Source organism: Entamoeba invadens (assembly GCF_000330505.1).
Source record: "Entamoeba invadens IP1 unplaced genomic scaffold scaff_1105074726225, whole genome shotgun sequence".
NCBI lineage: Eukaryota > Evosea > Mastigamoebida > Endamoebidae > Entamoeba > Entamoeba invadens.
The window spans coordinates 116,473-132,092 of NW_004191814.1; the positions used below are offsets into that span (position 1 = coordinate 116,473).

Genomic DNA, 15,620 nt, shown 5'->3' on the forward strand with positions numbered 1-15,620 from the left:
AGAACTCGTAAATTTATAATGGCAGATACTAACAACAAAAATAAAGAAAGTCTCGATGAAAAACGTATTGAGTCAAGACAGGCATATCTCCCCAAAAGAGAATTTCAGAAGTTGCGAGAGTTAAAAGACGAAATTGAGGATGAGGCAGAGATGTTTCAAGACAACGAGTTGACTGCAAAGGAAAAGGAAGACCTTCAACAAAAAGTGGAAATCTACAATTTGGCGAAGCAACGAATTGCAACAGACCAAATCAACGCACCTCAATATGTCATACCAACAACAAAAGGCGTCGTCGAAAAGCAAAACTTCGACACAAAAGACGACGACACAGAATGGCTTGAAACCAGGGCAAAAGCCGCAGTCACGGGTAAAACACTTGACGACCGCAAAGGTGACAACTTCAATGAATTTGAGAAAATGCTTGACGAAGAAAATGTTGACGATTTCGAACAGAAGATCCTCCAAATGCGAGCAGCCGAACTTGACGCGCCTTCCAAACGAACGAAGGTCGACGAGTTATCTGAAGTCCGGAAGACTCTCCCAGTTTACAAAAAGCGAGACGAGTTTCTTAAATTACTCCGTTCGCACCAGATCATCATAATTGCTGGGGAGACAGGTTCTGGGAAAACAACACAACTTCCACAATATTTATTTGAAGAAGGGTATTGTAAAACAGGAAAAATAGCAGTAACACAACCAAGACGAGTAGCTGCGATGAGTGTTGCAAGAAGAGTTGCGGAAGAGGTTGGATGCCGGCTTGGTGGACTCGTGGGATATACTATTCGATTCGACGACGTCACTTCCGACCGAACTTTGATACAATACATGACGGACGGAATGTTACTCCGAGCGTTTTTGAATGCGCCCGATTTGAAGGAGTACAGCTGCATTATGATTGACGAAGCGCACGAAAGAACAGTTGCGACGGATATTCTGTTTGGGCTTTTAAAAGACGTCGCACGGTTTCGAGAAGATTTGAAGATCATCATTTCTTCTGCCACCCTCGAAACACAGAAGTTCTCGGAATACTTTGACAACGCGCCTGTATTTCTGGTCCCCGGAAGACGATTTCCAGTCACAATTGAATACTTAAAAGAACCTGAACCAGACCCATTACTCGCTTCAGTTTTAACGACGTTGAAAATTCATACAACAATGCCAAAGGGAGATGTTCTGATATTCTTGACGGGGCAGGAAGAGGTCGAGCAATGTGTCGAGATGTTGAAAGAGAGGACCCGCGGTCTTGGGACGAAAATCGACGAGTTAATCATTACCAAAATATATTCGGCGTTGCCAAGCGATATCCAAGCACAAATATTTGCGCAAACACCACCAAATGCTCGTAAGGTGGTTGTTGCTACAAATATTGCCGAAACATCATTAACAGTTGATGGGATTGTGTATGTCATTGATTGTGGGTATTGTAAGATCAACGAGTATAACTCACGAACGGGGATGGAGAGTCTATTAGTTACACCAATTAGTAAAGCATCAGCGGACCAAAGAGCTGGTCGTGCTGGTCGAGTTTCTCCTGGAGTTTGTTATAGACTTTACACCAAAGAAGCTTTCATTAAAGAACTTCCTGCAGCAACCCCACCAGAAATCGTCCGTTCAAATTTGTCTGCTGTGATACTGTTGCTCAAAACGCTTGGGATTGACGATATCGTCCACTTCGATTTCATGGACCCACCAAGCCCCGAGTCGATGATGAGAGCTTTAGAGGAGTTATATGGATTGGGCGCGTTCAACCAAAATGGTGAATTGACGCTGCGGGGTCGAAAGATGGCGGAGTTTCCAATGGCGCCTTCTCTAGCACGTGTAATAATATCAGCCGAGGGTTTTGGGTGCACTGAGGAAATAGCAACGATATGTGCTATGCTTCAAGTATCGGGAGAGTTATTTTATCGTCCAAAAGAGAAAGCGCAATTGGCAGACACTGCTAAAAAGAGTTTTGTTCGAGGCGAAGGTGATCACATTACCCTTTTAACAGTGTTTAACAGTTGGATTGAAGCAGGGAGAAGTGATGGGTGGTGTCGAGACAATTTTATACAAGCACGGGCACTCAACAGAGCTGAAGACATTCGAGACCAAATCGTGAATTTGATGGAAAGGGTCGACATTCAACTGATCAAAGCAAAAGACTACGCATCGATTATTAAATCCCTCTTGAGCGGATTTTTTTTCAACACAGCACAACTCACAAAAGAAGGTGTTTACAGGCAAGTCAGACAAAACCGAACAATAGAAATCCACCCAAGTTCTGTCCTCTATGGAAAATCTCCTCGGTGGATTCTTTTTTATGAACTCGTCATGACTACAAAAGAATACGTTCGACAAGTTTCTGAAATTGATCCGGCGTGGCTTGTTGAGATCGCGCCACACATATTTAAAGAGGCAGACATGAAAGAGGCAATTCGAAAATACAGACTCAAGAAAAAATAATTGATTGTTGGACTTATAATCATTTTTAACTTTTTAATTAAAAAGAATTATAACAATTCTATGTAATTGATTCTATTTTTATATAATACAATGAAATAGTATTAATAATTATTAAAATAGTAATAAGCAGTCAATAAGAGTCTTAGAACAAACCCAAGACAAGTAATGCTAAGGCTACTATCACACAGATCACAGACCCATCATTGTTATCCATATCAGTGGAGAGGGAGTATACTCCTTCATTTCCCTTTTCAGAAGTGAATTTGACATCATTGAAATAAATATTTGAGTCAGTCTTGTCTGTCTTATAAATTCTAAAAGTGCTTGAGGTGGTATTAAAAGTGCTTTGAGAGACATCTACATAGATCCTATTGAGTTTGTTGACACCCATACTTCCAGTAACATCAACTTTCTGTCCATCACCAACAGAAACAGCAAGTCCCAAATTGCACCCGTCTTGTTCCCATGAGACTATAAATGACAAGTACTTGAATTTAGTCATATCAATTGGCGCACTTGTCTTGAAATTGGCATATCCATTTTGTGAGAGCATGATGTATATCACAATGTTATTATTATACTCAGCTGTAGTAGAGGTGTAACCTGTTGATGCCTTCAATTGATATCCATTCGAGAAGATCCCATTTTTGTACACGAGTCTTTCTTCTGCCAAACACATTACAATGAGACTGATAAACACACCAAACATTGTTATTTGTTGATTTCTCTAAGTTTCACCTTCTTTATATGCACTCCTTCACTTTCTTTTTCACTTTCTTTTTCACTTTCTTTTTCACTTTCTTGTTCTTTTTGTTCCTTCATTTTAACATAAAAAATCAAGAGACATTTCAATAACAAATACGAAATAAAATTCAAAAATATTCATCAATGGAAAAACTATAATGCTTAGCCATAATTACTTATCAGAACAAAATCAAACATTTATAAGTAATAATGTAGTAAAAAACATAATAAAAAACAAACAAAAATAAGACTCATTTTTGGTTTTTAAATCTGACTTTGATGATTTGTCCGTCAATCATTTTATTATTCATTTGTTGCAGAGCTCGAACAGCATCCTGTGAATCAAAATATGTGACAAAAGCAATCCCTCTGCACACCGTTGTGTTCGGTTCAAACAAACAGTTCGCCGACTCGATCGCTCCAAATCTCGCGAAATTTCTGTATATAGTAAGTTCGGTGCAATTCTGTGGAAGGTGAGCAATATAGAGTGTTGCCTTTTGTTTTCCCTGATTACCTTGCATGTACATATATGGCCAGTATTGCATTGGGTATTGCCCTTGTTGCATGTATTCCTGTTGTTGTACTTGAGTTTGTTGTGGTTGTGGTTGTGATGTTGGGTTGTACATCTTTGGTGGTACTTGTTGCTGACTCATTGGTTGTGCCATTTGTGGGTTCATTTGCGGCTGCCCAACGTTTTGTGGTGACAACATTTGTTGAGGCATCTGTTGCATTTGATACGGCTTGTACATTTGAGGGGGGTATTGTGTTGGAAATGGTTGTTGTTGAAGAGTTGGCTGAGTTTGGAAAAATGGGCGTCTCTCTCGTCTTACGGTTTGGTTTGCAGAGACCTTCACAATTACTTTAGTCGCTGAAAGCTCTTTGATTTCCTTTTCGTTCATTTCACAAATTGCCCGGTTGCCATCTTCAAGTGAAGAAAACTTGAGAAACGCAAACCCTTTACATTCACCAGTGCCGGGGCGGTGCATTATATCGACTGAAACGACCTTCCCAAAAGGCTCAAAGAACTGTCTAAGAGTTTCTTCGTTTGTTTCAGGTTTGAGTTGTCCAATGTAGATGACAAGCCCCGTCCCAATAGAAGTATCAGTAGTGATATCAGTGTGTTTCGGTTCAAGCTTTGGAGCTTCTTGGTGTGAAGGAGGGGGAGGAACATAGGAAAGTCCTTCAATTGATTTTACAGCTTCTGGAACGGACGACCCCAACACTCTTTCGAGGGGTTTTTCCATTAAGTCCTTATTGAGTATGAGAGTCGCTGGTTTTTGATCGGCTTGCTCCACAACAACGTCCTTCTTAGATGATTTAGGAGAATTAAGGAAACTGTCCAAGTCTTGAAACTGTTGGTCTTCGTTCAAATCTGTCATATGCAAATATCAGTTCTTATGTTTTTGTGTGGAAAATGTTATTGGAATGGTTCAGACGGAATTCAAGAAAAAGTCGAAAACAAGAGTGTTTTGAATAATTAAATAAGTTATCAAATTATTTCTTAAAATACTTTACAATAGAATCATTATAGAATATAAAGGGTTTTAAGGGAATATAAAACAATAGCCCTACTAGCCTTTTTAAGGGGATTGGTTACAAAGTAATATTGTTTAATTATATAAATCTCAAATAAATTAAAACTAAATTTGTTATCATTCCATTGTGTAAATTTCAACGAAAAAAGACCCTTATAAAGTTTATCAAGATAATTAAGGGGTAATTGGCTTTTGTTTAAAACTAAAAACAAAATCGCAAAGTTAGTCTTAATATGAAAATGTAATCAGTGTATCAAAGTTATTGATAAATGGCAAAAACAACAAAACAACTTCGCCTGCTCGTATTGCTTTTTCTAGATCTTCTGAGTTTTCAAGTTAATTTGTCTTAAAATTTTTATTATAATTTTTTATTTAATTATTTTTATTATTATATAATTTAAAAAGTATAATATTATTAATTCTATTAAAAAGTACCAAAACATTTCAAAAATCATTTCAAAACTATTACTTGTTTTTATTAATTTATTATTGAATAAAATTCTACAATATTAAAATTATTTCAAAAAGCTATTATATATTATTATATATAAATAATATTAATAATAAGTAAACACTTATATTACCATAAGGACCAATTCCATTATCTTTATCATAATAAATTTGAATTATGATAAATTATATAGTTAATTATATAATTAATTAGTTTTATAATTATAAATAAGTATTTAAATCAGAATAGAATCTATATACAAAACAATCATACAAAAATATGTTATTCCTTTGAACACTAACAACAGCCCTTTCCAGTTGTCTCGTCAATAGACAGAGAGTCTTCATTTATTTTAGGTTTCAAAGGCGCAAGGTTTGTTGCAATATCTTCAAACAAGTCGGCAATTCCTATGTCTTTCAATGCAGATGTCTCAATAAACCTTGAGCTCAATTGATACGACTTTTTCATTCCTTCTTCTTTGGTAACATTGCGCTGGTCACTGTCAATTTTGTTTGCAACCAAGTACACAAGCGTTGAGTCTTTTTCAGGTACTTCATTGATCCAACTATCAACGTTGTTGAATGATTGTCGGTCTGAAGATTAGATAATATTAACATTGTAATAATAAAGCTATATCCACGACTATACACTTATATTGGTAACACATATTAGTCATTCAAATCCCTAAAAAAGAAGCAAACCATTGACATCATACACTATAAGCACAACAGAAGACCCCCGAATGTAATTTGGAATGAGAGATCTGTACCTCTCTTGGCCAGCAGTATCCCCTATCAGTTTAATACCACTTCAACAACAATAAACCACGCGTTGTACAATTTTTTTTATTTTATTTGAAACAACAAACATATTTGCAACTCTATCTTTTTGCTGTCTACTTCCATCAACTGTGTCACAAAGTCTGTTCCGATGGTTGCGTCATAGCTCATGTCAAAGTTCTTCGAAGTGAACCGTCCAATGATACACGTCTTCCCAACCGAACAATCGCCGACAACCTATCCATTATTACACTCCCTGTCGTCTGAAACAACAAACAGCTATCTTAAACCGTGCAATGTCTTCCATTGAAGAATACAGAACTATTTTCTGATAACCCTTTTTTTCCGCCATACTCTGACCAAAATTTCTCGATTTTTTTAATGATGAATAGTCAATATTTTTGATTATTATTATCGTAACGTCTTTGACTTCTTTGTCGGGATTTGACTTGTTTTTTTTTCTAGCATTACTTTGGGTAATTAATTATTTATTTAAAACGTCTAAAATACGTTGTTTTTTAATATATTACTTCTTATAACTTAAAATAACGGGAAAGTATCGTAATAACAATCTTCTAAGGCAAGTATGGCATTCGTTTTTGCTTATCTGAAAAGTATATACTTCTTATAGTTTTACTATATTTTTTTTATAGAAAAATAATACTCTCAAATAATATCAAAAAAATGGGAATTATTCCCATTTTTTTACAAAAATTAATAGGTAAATATAACTTTTTCTGAGTTTTGGAATTATTATTATATAATAGTTAATTATAGTATTCCTTTGATTTTATTTACCATATGTTCAAAATGTTTGATTTTTAATTGTCATTATGATTATTAAAAGATTAAAGAACACGAGATTATAAAAGGTAAAAATTCATTTTGAAATATTATTTTGTTTTTATTTGTTTCTCATTGTTAATAGTATTTTATTCTGGTTTGTTTATGTCGACTTTTTAAATAAAGGATATTAAAGGTCTTTGAAAATCTTTTTTAAAACTTAAAATAGGGTCTAAATAATAGAAAAACTACATTTTTTATTTTAAAAAAATAAACTTTTAGAGATGTGAAATATAGTTTAATAGTTTGGATATAATTTCTAAAATATTTAATTAGATAATAGTTATTATACTATTATTAAATAATTAACAATTTTATATAGTTTTTCCAATATAATAGAATAAGAAAAATAAAAACACTTTTATCAAATTCTAAATTAAAAACGTTATTAAAACTATTTTATTACATAGAAATTTTTTAATCAAATAACAATTTTTTGTTAAAAGTTATAACAAGCCCGCCAGAATTTTATTATATTTTGATAATAATATAATAATAAAATAATTAAGTTGAATTAACACCAACAAAAGAAATAACTTACAAAAAAACTATTATACAATCTACAATAATAGAATGATTTCTCTCACACGGGAGTTACTTTCTTTGTGTAAAAAGACCCCTGATCCTTCTCTAAATATAATGATAGTTGGATTGGATGGTTCGGGCAAAACATATTTTGAGGAGTATGTTTCTTCGATACTGAACAAAGTTCCGCTTCAAGAAATTTATGAGATGTCGACAATAGGTGTGAATGCAAAAACAGTTCATTATGGCGGGTTTCAAATTTCGTTGTGGGATATTGGAGGTACTTCTTCGTTCCGAAGTGTATGGAATCGATACATTGATGAGAGTAATGTGATCATCTATTGTATTGACTCTTCTGACCCAACCCGCCTGGATGAATCTTTTTCCGCTTTAAGTTAGTGTTTCTCTATCAATTGAAATGGTCAAAAGACTCACAAAAAGCAACTTTGAAAACAGAAGAGACTACCACAAATCGTTCTGTAGCTTTTGTCCTCACAAAGACGGACAAACAAAACTCACAAACGGAGCAACGAGTAACAGAATCGCAAATGCGCAGAACTACCCAACATCGATCCACACTTTTCAATCCACACCGCAACCGAGTCTGTCCCTGACATCGAAGAACTTTTTGACTGGTGCATCAAAAACGCTCTTTAATTTTTGTTTTACTTTTTAAACCTTAAACATGCAATCCCACAATTCACTTCATTATTTGGACATTTAATCCGTCTTTCATGACGTTTTCCCTCTCCTTGAAGCATCTCTCCGCATCATTCGCATTCTCAAATTTGACAACAAACGAGTTCCCCGCCGAGTCGACGTGGCATCTCCCAAATTGGTTCATCTTTTTAATGACTTCGCCCATGTTCACATTGGCATTATTAAACGCCTTGACTCGCAAGAAGTTACCAAACGGCTTCATCTGGAACACAACAAGGGAGTTTAAGCTTGTGAACGCGCCATTGCTTCTTTTCTCGAGACGAATCTCGCCATTACAGAAGACTTCAAATCCATCGCCGTCGTCTTGGTATATGTTTCCAAAATTCTTGTAAACGAAATTGGGTTTCAGTGCGTTTGAGACGTCGCACAACCCTGGGATTGTCACAACGTTCTCTGCGTTGACATCGTTCCACAGACATAATGTTGGCCACATTCCTTCCACGCGACGCTTATATATTCTTGGGCGAATGTTCATTTGGTTTTGCAACGTGAAGACAAAGTGGTTTGGGTCGTCCCAAACGGCGCCAGTGTCTGGTTGTATTTTTGTCGAATTGTAACTGCCAAACACATTGCCCTTGTTACTTACAATGATGAATAAAAGGCGATCCTTTCCGTCGATTGTCGCATTCAATTCCTTCGCGGTGCGTGCTTGGCGTTTCCCTGATGTGTTGTTGTAGATCTCTTCAAATCCGCAACTGTTTGTCCATTCCATCAATTGTCCCATATAATCGCGTATGCAGTCTGTTGGTTGTGGTGTTCTCTTCATCCACTTCTTTATTTATTCGAGTTCCTTCTTATTCATTTTTTTATTAGTATTAAATACTATCGATATATACTATATTTCCTATTAAAAAACCATTTTCAACAAGCAAGAACTAAAAGTCACTTTTGTGCTAATTTGAGTCGAGTGGGCGTTTTATTGGAAGGTCGATGGGTTGGTTAATCTGTTTGTTAGTCCGTTTGCGTGTTTGTGAGATAAAAGAAACAAATTAACTCGAGAATGGAAAACGTGTCTGCTACTGCTTTGAGGGAACGTGTGGGTGGTTCGTCATACTCAAAATAGATGGGGGTATTGTCTTTGGTGATTTCGTTCTTTGTAAAGACGTAGGCCGACGCCGCGACATGCTGTCCGTGCAACGGAATACCTCTGACTTCGCTATAAATACAATTTTGATGATCATCACATTCTTTTGTCATGAAATAGTTTGTGTGAGTGCATTCCACGTCTTTCTCTGTGTTAAAAGGAAAGCGGAAACAGCTTGTTTGACCACTTAGTTGATATGTTCCAATACATTCCATTCTATAAATCGTTTAATTTACTATTTGTTAGTTTATCAAACATATAAACTATTTACTAGTTATAAATGAATTATACCAAATTATTAAAAAATGCAATAAAACTCATCACTAAAAAAGCAAAAAACTCTTTTTGTTCCCACACTCTTTTGAAAAAAAAACCTTTTGAAACCCCAACTTCAATTAAAAAATCAAATCAAAAAATGGACAAAGACGAGATACAAACCAGTCATATTTTAAAAGAAAATGCAATTAATGAAAAACAACAAAGAACCATATACAATTTCAAGAAGAGTTCTGCTCTGAATCAAACATTGAATCACATAGCGCAGAAAGAAACTGCATATAAACTTGATCACTCATCCAAACGAACGCTCACAAATTATTTGCAACCAAAAGAGACGGAAAAAATCGCTCCAATGAAATATGACATTGCTGATGTTATGCCATACTTAGACAGACAGACAAAGGCAAAAGTGATCACATTGAGCTTGGCAAGTGGCCCTTATATGACCCGGTTTACTGGAAATGGGTCGCATCTTGGTATATGTGGAAAGTATGGCCACATCGGTGTGATGAAGTGGAAGCAGCAAGAGTTAGTCTCTGAATTTGTAGCAAGTGAACAATGTAATGATTTCACCTTTCTCCACACGTTCCACATGTACGCTGTCTCGCAGAAATATCTTCACATCTATGATGATTCGACCACTAACCTCCATACCCTGAAACAATTCTACAACCCTAAATATTTGCAATTTTTGCCGTACCACTTTCTCTTGGCTATCGACTCCATTCGAGACCAACAGCCTGTTCTCTCATGGCTTGATGTTTCGATTGGAGAAATAGTAGCGCAGCGTTACCCCAAATCAATTGTCACCTCAATGGTACAAAACCCGTACAATGCAGTGATCATCGAAGGGCACCGATCAGGTGCATTGACGATGTGGACCCCCAATATGGAAGAACCGATTGTTGCATATGCGACAGGTTCTGAACCAATTACTAAACTTGCTTCAACACGAGATGGCAGACGATTAGCGATGACTATTGGGAACGATGTCCGATTTTTCGAGACACGAATGTTGAAAGAAAACACATCACTCAGAATACCATGTGATGAGGTGGTGAATCGCGTTGCCTATTCTCAGCGCGGGTTGTTGGCGATGAGTCATGGGTCTGTTGTTGATGTTTATAATGAAAACTTGCAGTTGGTAGTCAGTCAACGGCCATGTTTGTCGCCATCGGACATGGTTGCTGATATTGCGTTTTGTCCATTTGAAGATTTCTTGGCTGTTGGGAGGTACAAGGGTGTAAGCACGTTGCCGATTCCAGGTTCAGGTTCGAGTGCATTTGATATCAGAGAACAAAACATCTATGAAGGGGAACGTGCGTTCACTGAAAGAGAAGTCCGCAATTTGCTTGAAAAGATCCCTGCGGATATGATAACGATGACCCCAGACATTGTCGGAAAGATGAGAACCGACAAAGAAAAAAATTTGATGGAAGACATGTTCGTTAATGAAATGCGTACTGAACTTGAACAAGAATCTAAACTTCAAAAGGACCTACATGTTCAAAAGGTGAAAGGAGAAACACGACCAAAATCGATGAAAGAAAAAATTCTTATCAAACGATTGAAAAAGTTTGAAACCATCAAAAATGAAAGGAAACTTTTGGAAAAGCCAACTCAACAATTAAGAATGTACAGAGACCCAAGAGCCCCACAAAAACCAGTCGAACAATCTTCAGCACTTGATATCTTTGGAAAGAGACAAAAACAGGCCGATTTTGTACAACAATTGAAGGTAAAAGCTGCAAAAGAAAGCAGTTCAAAACCACTTTCCCTTGACAACACAAAACACTAGAATTGAATTAAATGATTGATTTAATGTGATTGTTTCCATTTTTTACTATTTTTGTAACTATTATATATTTAAATTATTACCATGGAGTGCCACTTTATCAGTTGTAGAACTCTTCACCAGTAATGGAACAACTCGAAGGGGGATACATCGGAATAATACGGAAAAATCCATACACAGAGGGTGAGAGTATACTTCGAGTACGAATAGGTGAGGGGTATGTGTTGAGTAAACGGAAAAACTCAAACGTTGTTATTGATATAGAAAGTGTGTGGGTATGTGTTGCGGATGAAAGGTCTGCGTTGCTGAGTGGGGATGGGCAGGTGTATGTGAATGGTGTCGACCGAAAAAACTCGACGCGGATTTTCAATAACGACATTTTCACGATTGAGACGTTCTCCTTCCAATTTGTGTTAACCACAACCGATTTCGTCCCACCAAAAATTGTTTGTTTGTCGAAAAATGAAAAAGAGAAAAACTCAATGCAAGACACACGCCGATCTTCTGTTGTTCGACTTAAAACGGTGTTTCCCAACAGAACAATGGTTGGACAATGTCGATCTCAACAATATTGCTTCTTCACTCCTTGCATGTTGTAAAGAAGTTTGTTTCATAGATTTGGCAACAAGAAAAAGATGTGACGAGTAGAGACCCTCTTCGATAAAAGTCGCGCAACACTTCTTAACAAACATGTTCTCCGTCGTCGATTTCACAGAACTTCAAAAGTGTAAAGACGCGATAAAGCCGCCTTCTCCAGTGCCTCAAAAACAAAGATCCTCTTCATACGAAAAGACCAATTCTCTATCAAGTGCGTCCCTCTCGAAAACGTCGAAAGAATCAAATTTAAAGGACGCAAAAAAACCGACAAAACACAGAGAGAAAACTGAGAAGAAACACCACAAAAAGACGGTCAAATCAAAAGGCATCGTGTTTAAAGATATCTTCGTTAACCAAAAACTCAAAAAGCAGAAGTCCCTCCCCGAGCAATTTGCACAAACGCTCGAGACGTTGTCCAAGGCGTCTCCGCTCATCCGAACCACAAAAATCCCTATTATACCGAAGATACCAAGCAAAGTGGACAACAACTCAATTGGAGAGGCAAAAGTCGATGACATTGACATATCTGAAATTCTCGCTGAAATAAAAGATTTGTAAAGCAAACTGTTTTTTATATACTATTGTTTATTCGTTGGTTGTCGTTGGTATTAATACTTTTCATAGTAATATTTCTAATACTTAATCGAAACAAGGTAATTAATAAATTAATTATTCAAAAACAAAATGATTTCATCTCATTGCAACATACTGTCCCCGTATTTTGTCGATCATCTCTTTCATCTCAGGGATTCTATCGACAGGCCAATCTTCAATTTTAAATGTGTTCCTTTTCTTGAAAAGACCGGATTTCATTTCTACTTTCAGTTGCAACACAATGTTGTTCCCATCAAACCCAAACGAATCGATTTTCACATATGGAACTCGCCACACAAACTCCGCAAGTTCCCCGATTTTCTTTTTCACGCAAATCAATGAGACACACGTGAAGATCATCGCAATGATCATGTCTTCCTTAGTTTGCTTTTGCCATGATGTGAACCCATCGCTCTGGTATTGTGGACATCCTTCCATGAAAAGTGACCATCCTTGCGATATAAAATAGTCAAATTTGGTCAGCCCATACTTACAATACCTCACAGGACGCATTCTTTCTTTTGCAATTTGGCCAAAAGTGACACCAGTCATCCCATCGTTCAACCCTTTAAATATGCCTATCACACCATCTAATGGCTTCAACACAAATCCAGCAGCCCCAACCAAGACGCCTCCCATGAATCCCGCTGGTGCCAAACTCCTTTTTTGTGTCCCAGCAATGTTTGTCATTCCAATTGAAGTCTTCCACACACCTTTCACTCCTCGTACAACAGAAGTCCCCAAATTCTTTGTCGCGTCCAAAACAGAGTAATCAAAGGTCGATTGCTGTGCCTCGACTATCCCAGTCGGAACGTCTTTCTGTGCGTGCGAAGGCTCTTTGTCCCGTCTTGATTTTTTCAAACACACACTCTCTTCTCTCCCAAAGAACATGTCAATGCTTGCTTTGTTCTCATCATTCAACTCGTTCACATCACACAATTGGAACTTTTCTGTCGTCTCGCGACGATTGTCTTGCGCATTTCCAACAGCTCGAAGTCCAAAGAGTTTCCCAATCACAACCCACTTCAGCTGCCCCAAATCATCCATCCACTTCTCTTTGATTTGCCTCCAAAACGTTGTTTGCGAAAAGCTCTTGTTCAAGTACTTCTGCTGCCACAACTTGACTGGGATTCTGTCTACGTCCATATCAACTACATCATATAACGTTCGTAGTACTGTCATGTGTTTGGGTGGCTTTTGTGCCCCCTTCTCTATTGAAATGTTGACATCAATCGAATTGATAATAACTCTGTCGATGATTAAACGAATTTCACTCGGCGTTGAATCCGAGTCGTCCAATGACATGAAGAGGGCGGGATACTCATAATACGCTTGGAAGAGACTTTGCAAAATGTCCAATTTTAACGAGACCTCAAGCGGTTGCATAGTGATCGTTGCTCGTGAGATGTACCACATCTTCTTTAAATTGTTTTGATTTGGCGTCGCCAAGAGGAGGCCAATATGGAAGAATGCATTGTTTCGGTCATAAATCCACTCCATTGGTCGTGGCGAAATGATGACTGGTAATACCCTTAAATTGACTCCCTGGTAATCCAATTGGATGTAGTCAAATTGAGCCTCTAAGCCAATATGTCTGTTCATTTGAATCAGCTCAACTTTGATAGTATTGACAGTCAGTGATAACAGTTCTTGGGCATTTCGTCCAAACAACGATACTCCTAACACAGGGATGCACACACTTAATGTCCATATAATTTCTTCAGTCTTCCTCTTTTCGGCACCAATGACAAGTACAGTCGTACTCCCGTCGATGTCGATAGACACACGCTGGTTACTGATTTCATACACCTCTTCAATTTTGAGCGGGTCCACTGCGACGTCGTTGACAAAAATCTTTCGCTCGCCAATGGGGTCGACCCACGCAAATGGTATCGACCTATTTGCATGCACTGTCATTGTGTACTTCCCATTTTCGCAACTCTGTTTCACCAAGAAGCTTTTATCAGACCGGTTGTCGATACGAATGTATGGGGTGTTTGTCCCCGTCAACGTCGTCACAAATGTACCTTTCAAATTTTCAGTTCTCAAGTTGAAAATTGAGTAATAACTTCCTGTTTTGACCATGACTTGGTATTCGTCGGTCTGTGTCAGGTCCAATTTGTAACTACGTCCTCCTTCTTCTGTTTTGAATTTGATTTGTGGGGTGTGAACTGCAATATCACTTTTGGCTTCGACCTTCAGTCCACAAGGTTCAAGTGTCAGTGAAAGCTTTGTTTGATTTGAAAAGATGTAATGTGGCATAACTACTATTTTCAACGCATCCGTTTGCTTTCCTTCCCACTTTTGAGGGACTATCCTCATAAAGAGGTTTTTATCGTTGACATGAATTGTTTTGGTTTCACCTACTTGTATCTCAATCGTGTCGCTTGTCCCATTATTTCCTTCAAATATTAACGTGTCTGGAAGTGCACTACCAACATCTTTCCTGACCTGACATGGCGCGTACAAGTAATTTAAACCATCGGGAGGAATCGTAACAAAACCCTTAATTTTGACAAACCCACGAGACATGTTTTTGAAATAGTATGGACACCCAAACGTAATGGTGCGCCCTTCTTTCTTTTGCCTCAAATAATACCTTTTTCCAATAACTAAGTCGGGAATATCTATTCTGCTGTGTGAATAGTTAATCGGCGCTGATGTCGTTGCAGCCGGGTCGTATCCAAACCCTTTTGTAACATCCGTCACCCTTACACTGTATGATATTATTTCAGTTGAAGCTGCAACAGTCAAGCTCGCAGACCCAAAAGGAGCTATTGTGACTGTTTCTCTCCGTTCGTCTGTCATATCAGATACACTCCTTTGTAAGTACGATACACTACCACTTGTCAAAATTGGAGATGTTGGTTGTTGGCCAATTGCATGAGTGTTTTGCGTGTTTACAGAGTTGCTGTATGAGGGCGATTTTGGTGAACTTGAAGGGTTTGGAGAAAGTACTTGTGGACTCGCCTGTCTCTTTTGGTGTTCGTCGATAAGCCCTCGTATCTTCCTCTTTGGCGAGAGTCCAGCCAATGAATGCCCATGGAACAACTTATTTTTACGACTAATTTTCGTCAATTCCACAGCTTCCGTTGACCTCACACATGTCAATTCAAGTGTTAGAGGTGTCATATTGACAAACGTGAATGGTGGACTAAACTTCACAACTAAAGGTGTTAAGAAATAGTGCCCACACATAAGACTCTTTTTAAACACCATTGCACATCTACAA

The 15,620-nt window shown here is 37.6% G+C and overlaps 9 protein-coding genes across 9 annotated transcripts; 4 read left to right on the plus strand and 5 right to left on the minus strand.

Moving 5' to 3' along the window:
- Positions 1–18: 18 nt before the first annotated feature.
- Positions 19–2,442, plus strand: EIN_408610 (ATP-dependent RNA helicase, putative; the record flags this gene model as incomplete). The annotated part of the gene is made up of 1 exon (XM_004184890.1): positions 19–2,442. One exon carries the CDS (start codon positions 19–21, stop codon positions 2,440–2,442), a length of 2,424 nt encoding a protein of 807 aa, XP_004184938.1.
- A 142-nt stretch (positions 2,443–2,584) lies between these two features.
- EIN_408620 (hypothetical protein) lies at positions 2,585–3,151 on the minus strand (the record flags this gene model as incomplete). The annotated part of the gene is made up of 1 exon (XM_004184891.1): positions 2,585–3,151. One exon carries the CDS (start codon positions 3,149–3,151, stop codon positions 2,585–2,587), a length of 567 nt encoding a protein of 188 aa, XP_004184939.1.
- A 286-nt stretch (positions 3,152–3,437) lies between these two features.
- EIN_408630 (RNA-binding protein, putative) lies at positions 3,438–4,565 on the minus strand (the record flags this gene model as incomplete). Its single annotated transcript, XM_004184892.1, has 1 exon — positions 3,438–4,565. One exon carries the CDS (start codon positions 4,563–4,565, stop codon positions 3,438–3,440), a length of 1,128 nt encoding a protein of 375 aa, XP_004184940.1.
- A 904-nt stretch (positions 4,566–5,469) lies between these two features.
- EIN_408640 (GTP-binding protein ryH1, putative) lies at positions 5,470–6,303 on the minus strand (the record flags this gene model as incomplete). Its single annotated transcript, XM_004184893.1, has 4 exons — positions 5,470–5,765; positions 5,874–5,963; positions 6,041–6,188; positions 6,229–6,303. The coding sequence occupies 4 exons, from the start codon at positions 6,301–6,303 to the stop codon at positions 5,470–5,472; spliced, it is 609 nt and encodes a 202-aa protein (XP_004184941.1).
- Positions 6,304–7,367: 1,064 nt separating this feature from the next.
- Positions 7,368–7,995, plus strand: EIN_408650 (ADP-ribosylation factor, putative; the record flags this gene model as incomplete). Its single annotated transcript, XM_004184894.1, has 2 exons — positions 7,368–7,713; positions 7,781–7,995. 2 exons carry the CDS (start codon positions 7,368–7,370, stop codon positions 7,993–7,995), a joined length of 561 nt encoding a protein of 186 aa, XP_004184942.1.
- A 24-nt stretch (positions 7,996–8,019) lies between these two features.
- On the minus strand, positions 8,020–8,805 carry EIN_408660 (hypothetical protein; the record flags this gene model as incomplete). The annotated part of the gene is made up of 1 exon (XM_004184895.1): positions 8,020–8,805. The coding sequence occupies one exon, from the start codon at positions 8,803–8,805 to the stop codon at positions 8,020–8,022; it is 786 nt and encodes a 261-aa protein (XP_004184943.1).
- Positions 8,806–9,538: 733 nt separating this feature from the next.
- EIN_408670 (U3 small nucleolar RNA-associated protein, putative) lies at positions 9,539–11,200 on the plus strand (the record flags this gene model as incomplete). The annotated part of the gene is made up of 1 exon (XM_004184896.1): positions 9,539–11,200. The coding sequence occupies one exon, from the start codon at positions 9,539–9,541 to the stop codon at positions 11,198–11,200; it is 1,662 nt and encodes a 553-aa protein (XP_004184944.1).
- A 122-nt stretch (positions 11,201–11,322) lies between these two features.
- Positions 11,323–12,352, plus strand: EIN_408680 (hypothetical protein; the record flags this gene model as incomplete). Its single annotated transcript, XM_004184897.1, has 3 exons — positions 11,323–11,643; positions 11,687–11,800; positions 11,846–12,352. The coding sequence occupies 3 exons, from the start codon at positions 11,323–11,325 to the stop codon at positions 12,350–12,352; spliced, it is 942 nt and encodes a 313-aa protein (XP_004184945.1).
- A 132-nt stretch (positions 12,353–12,484) lies between these two features.
- Positions 12,485–15,619, minus strand: EIN_408690 (hypothetical protein; the record flags this gene model as incomplete). The annotated part of the gene is made up of 1 exon (XM_004184898.1): positions 12,485–15,619. A coding segment is annotated over one exon (3,135 nt), but the record flags the coding sequence as incomplete, so codon positions are not given.
- Position 15,620: the final 1 nt, after the last annotated feature.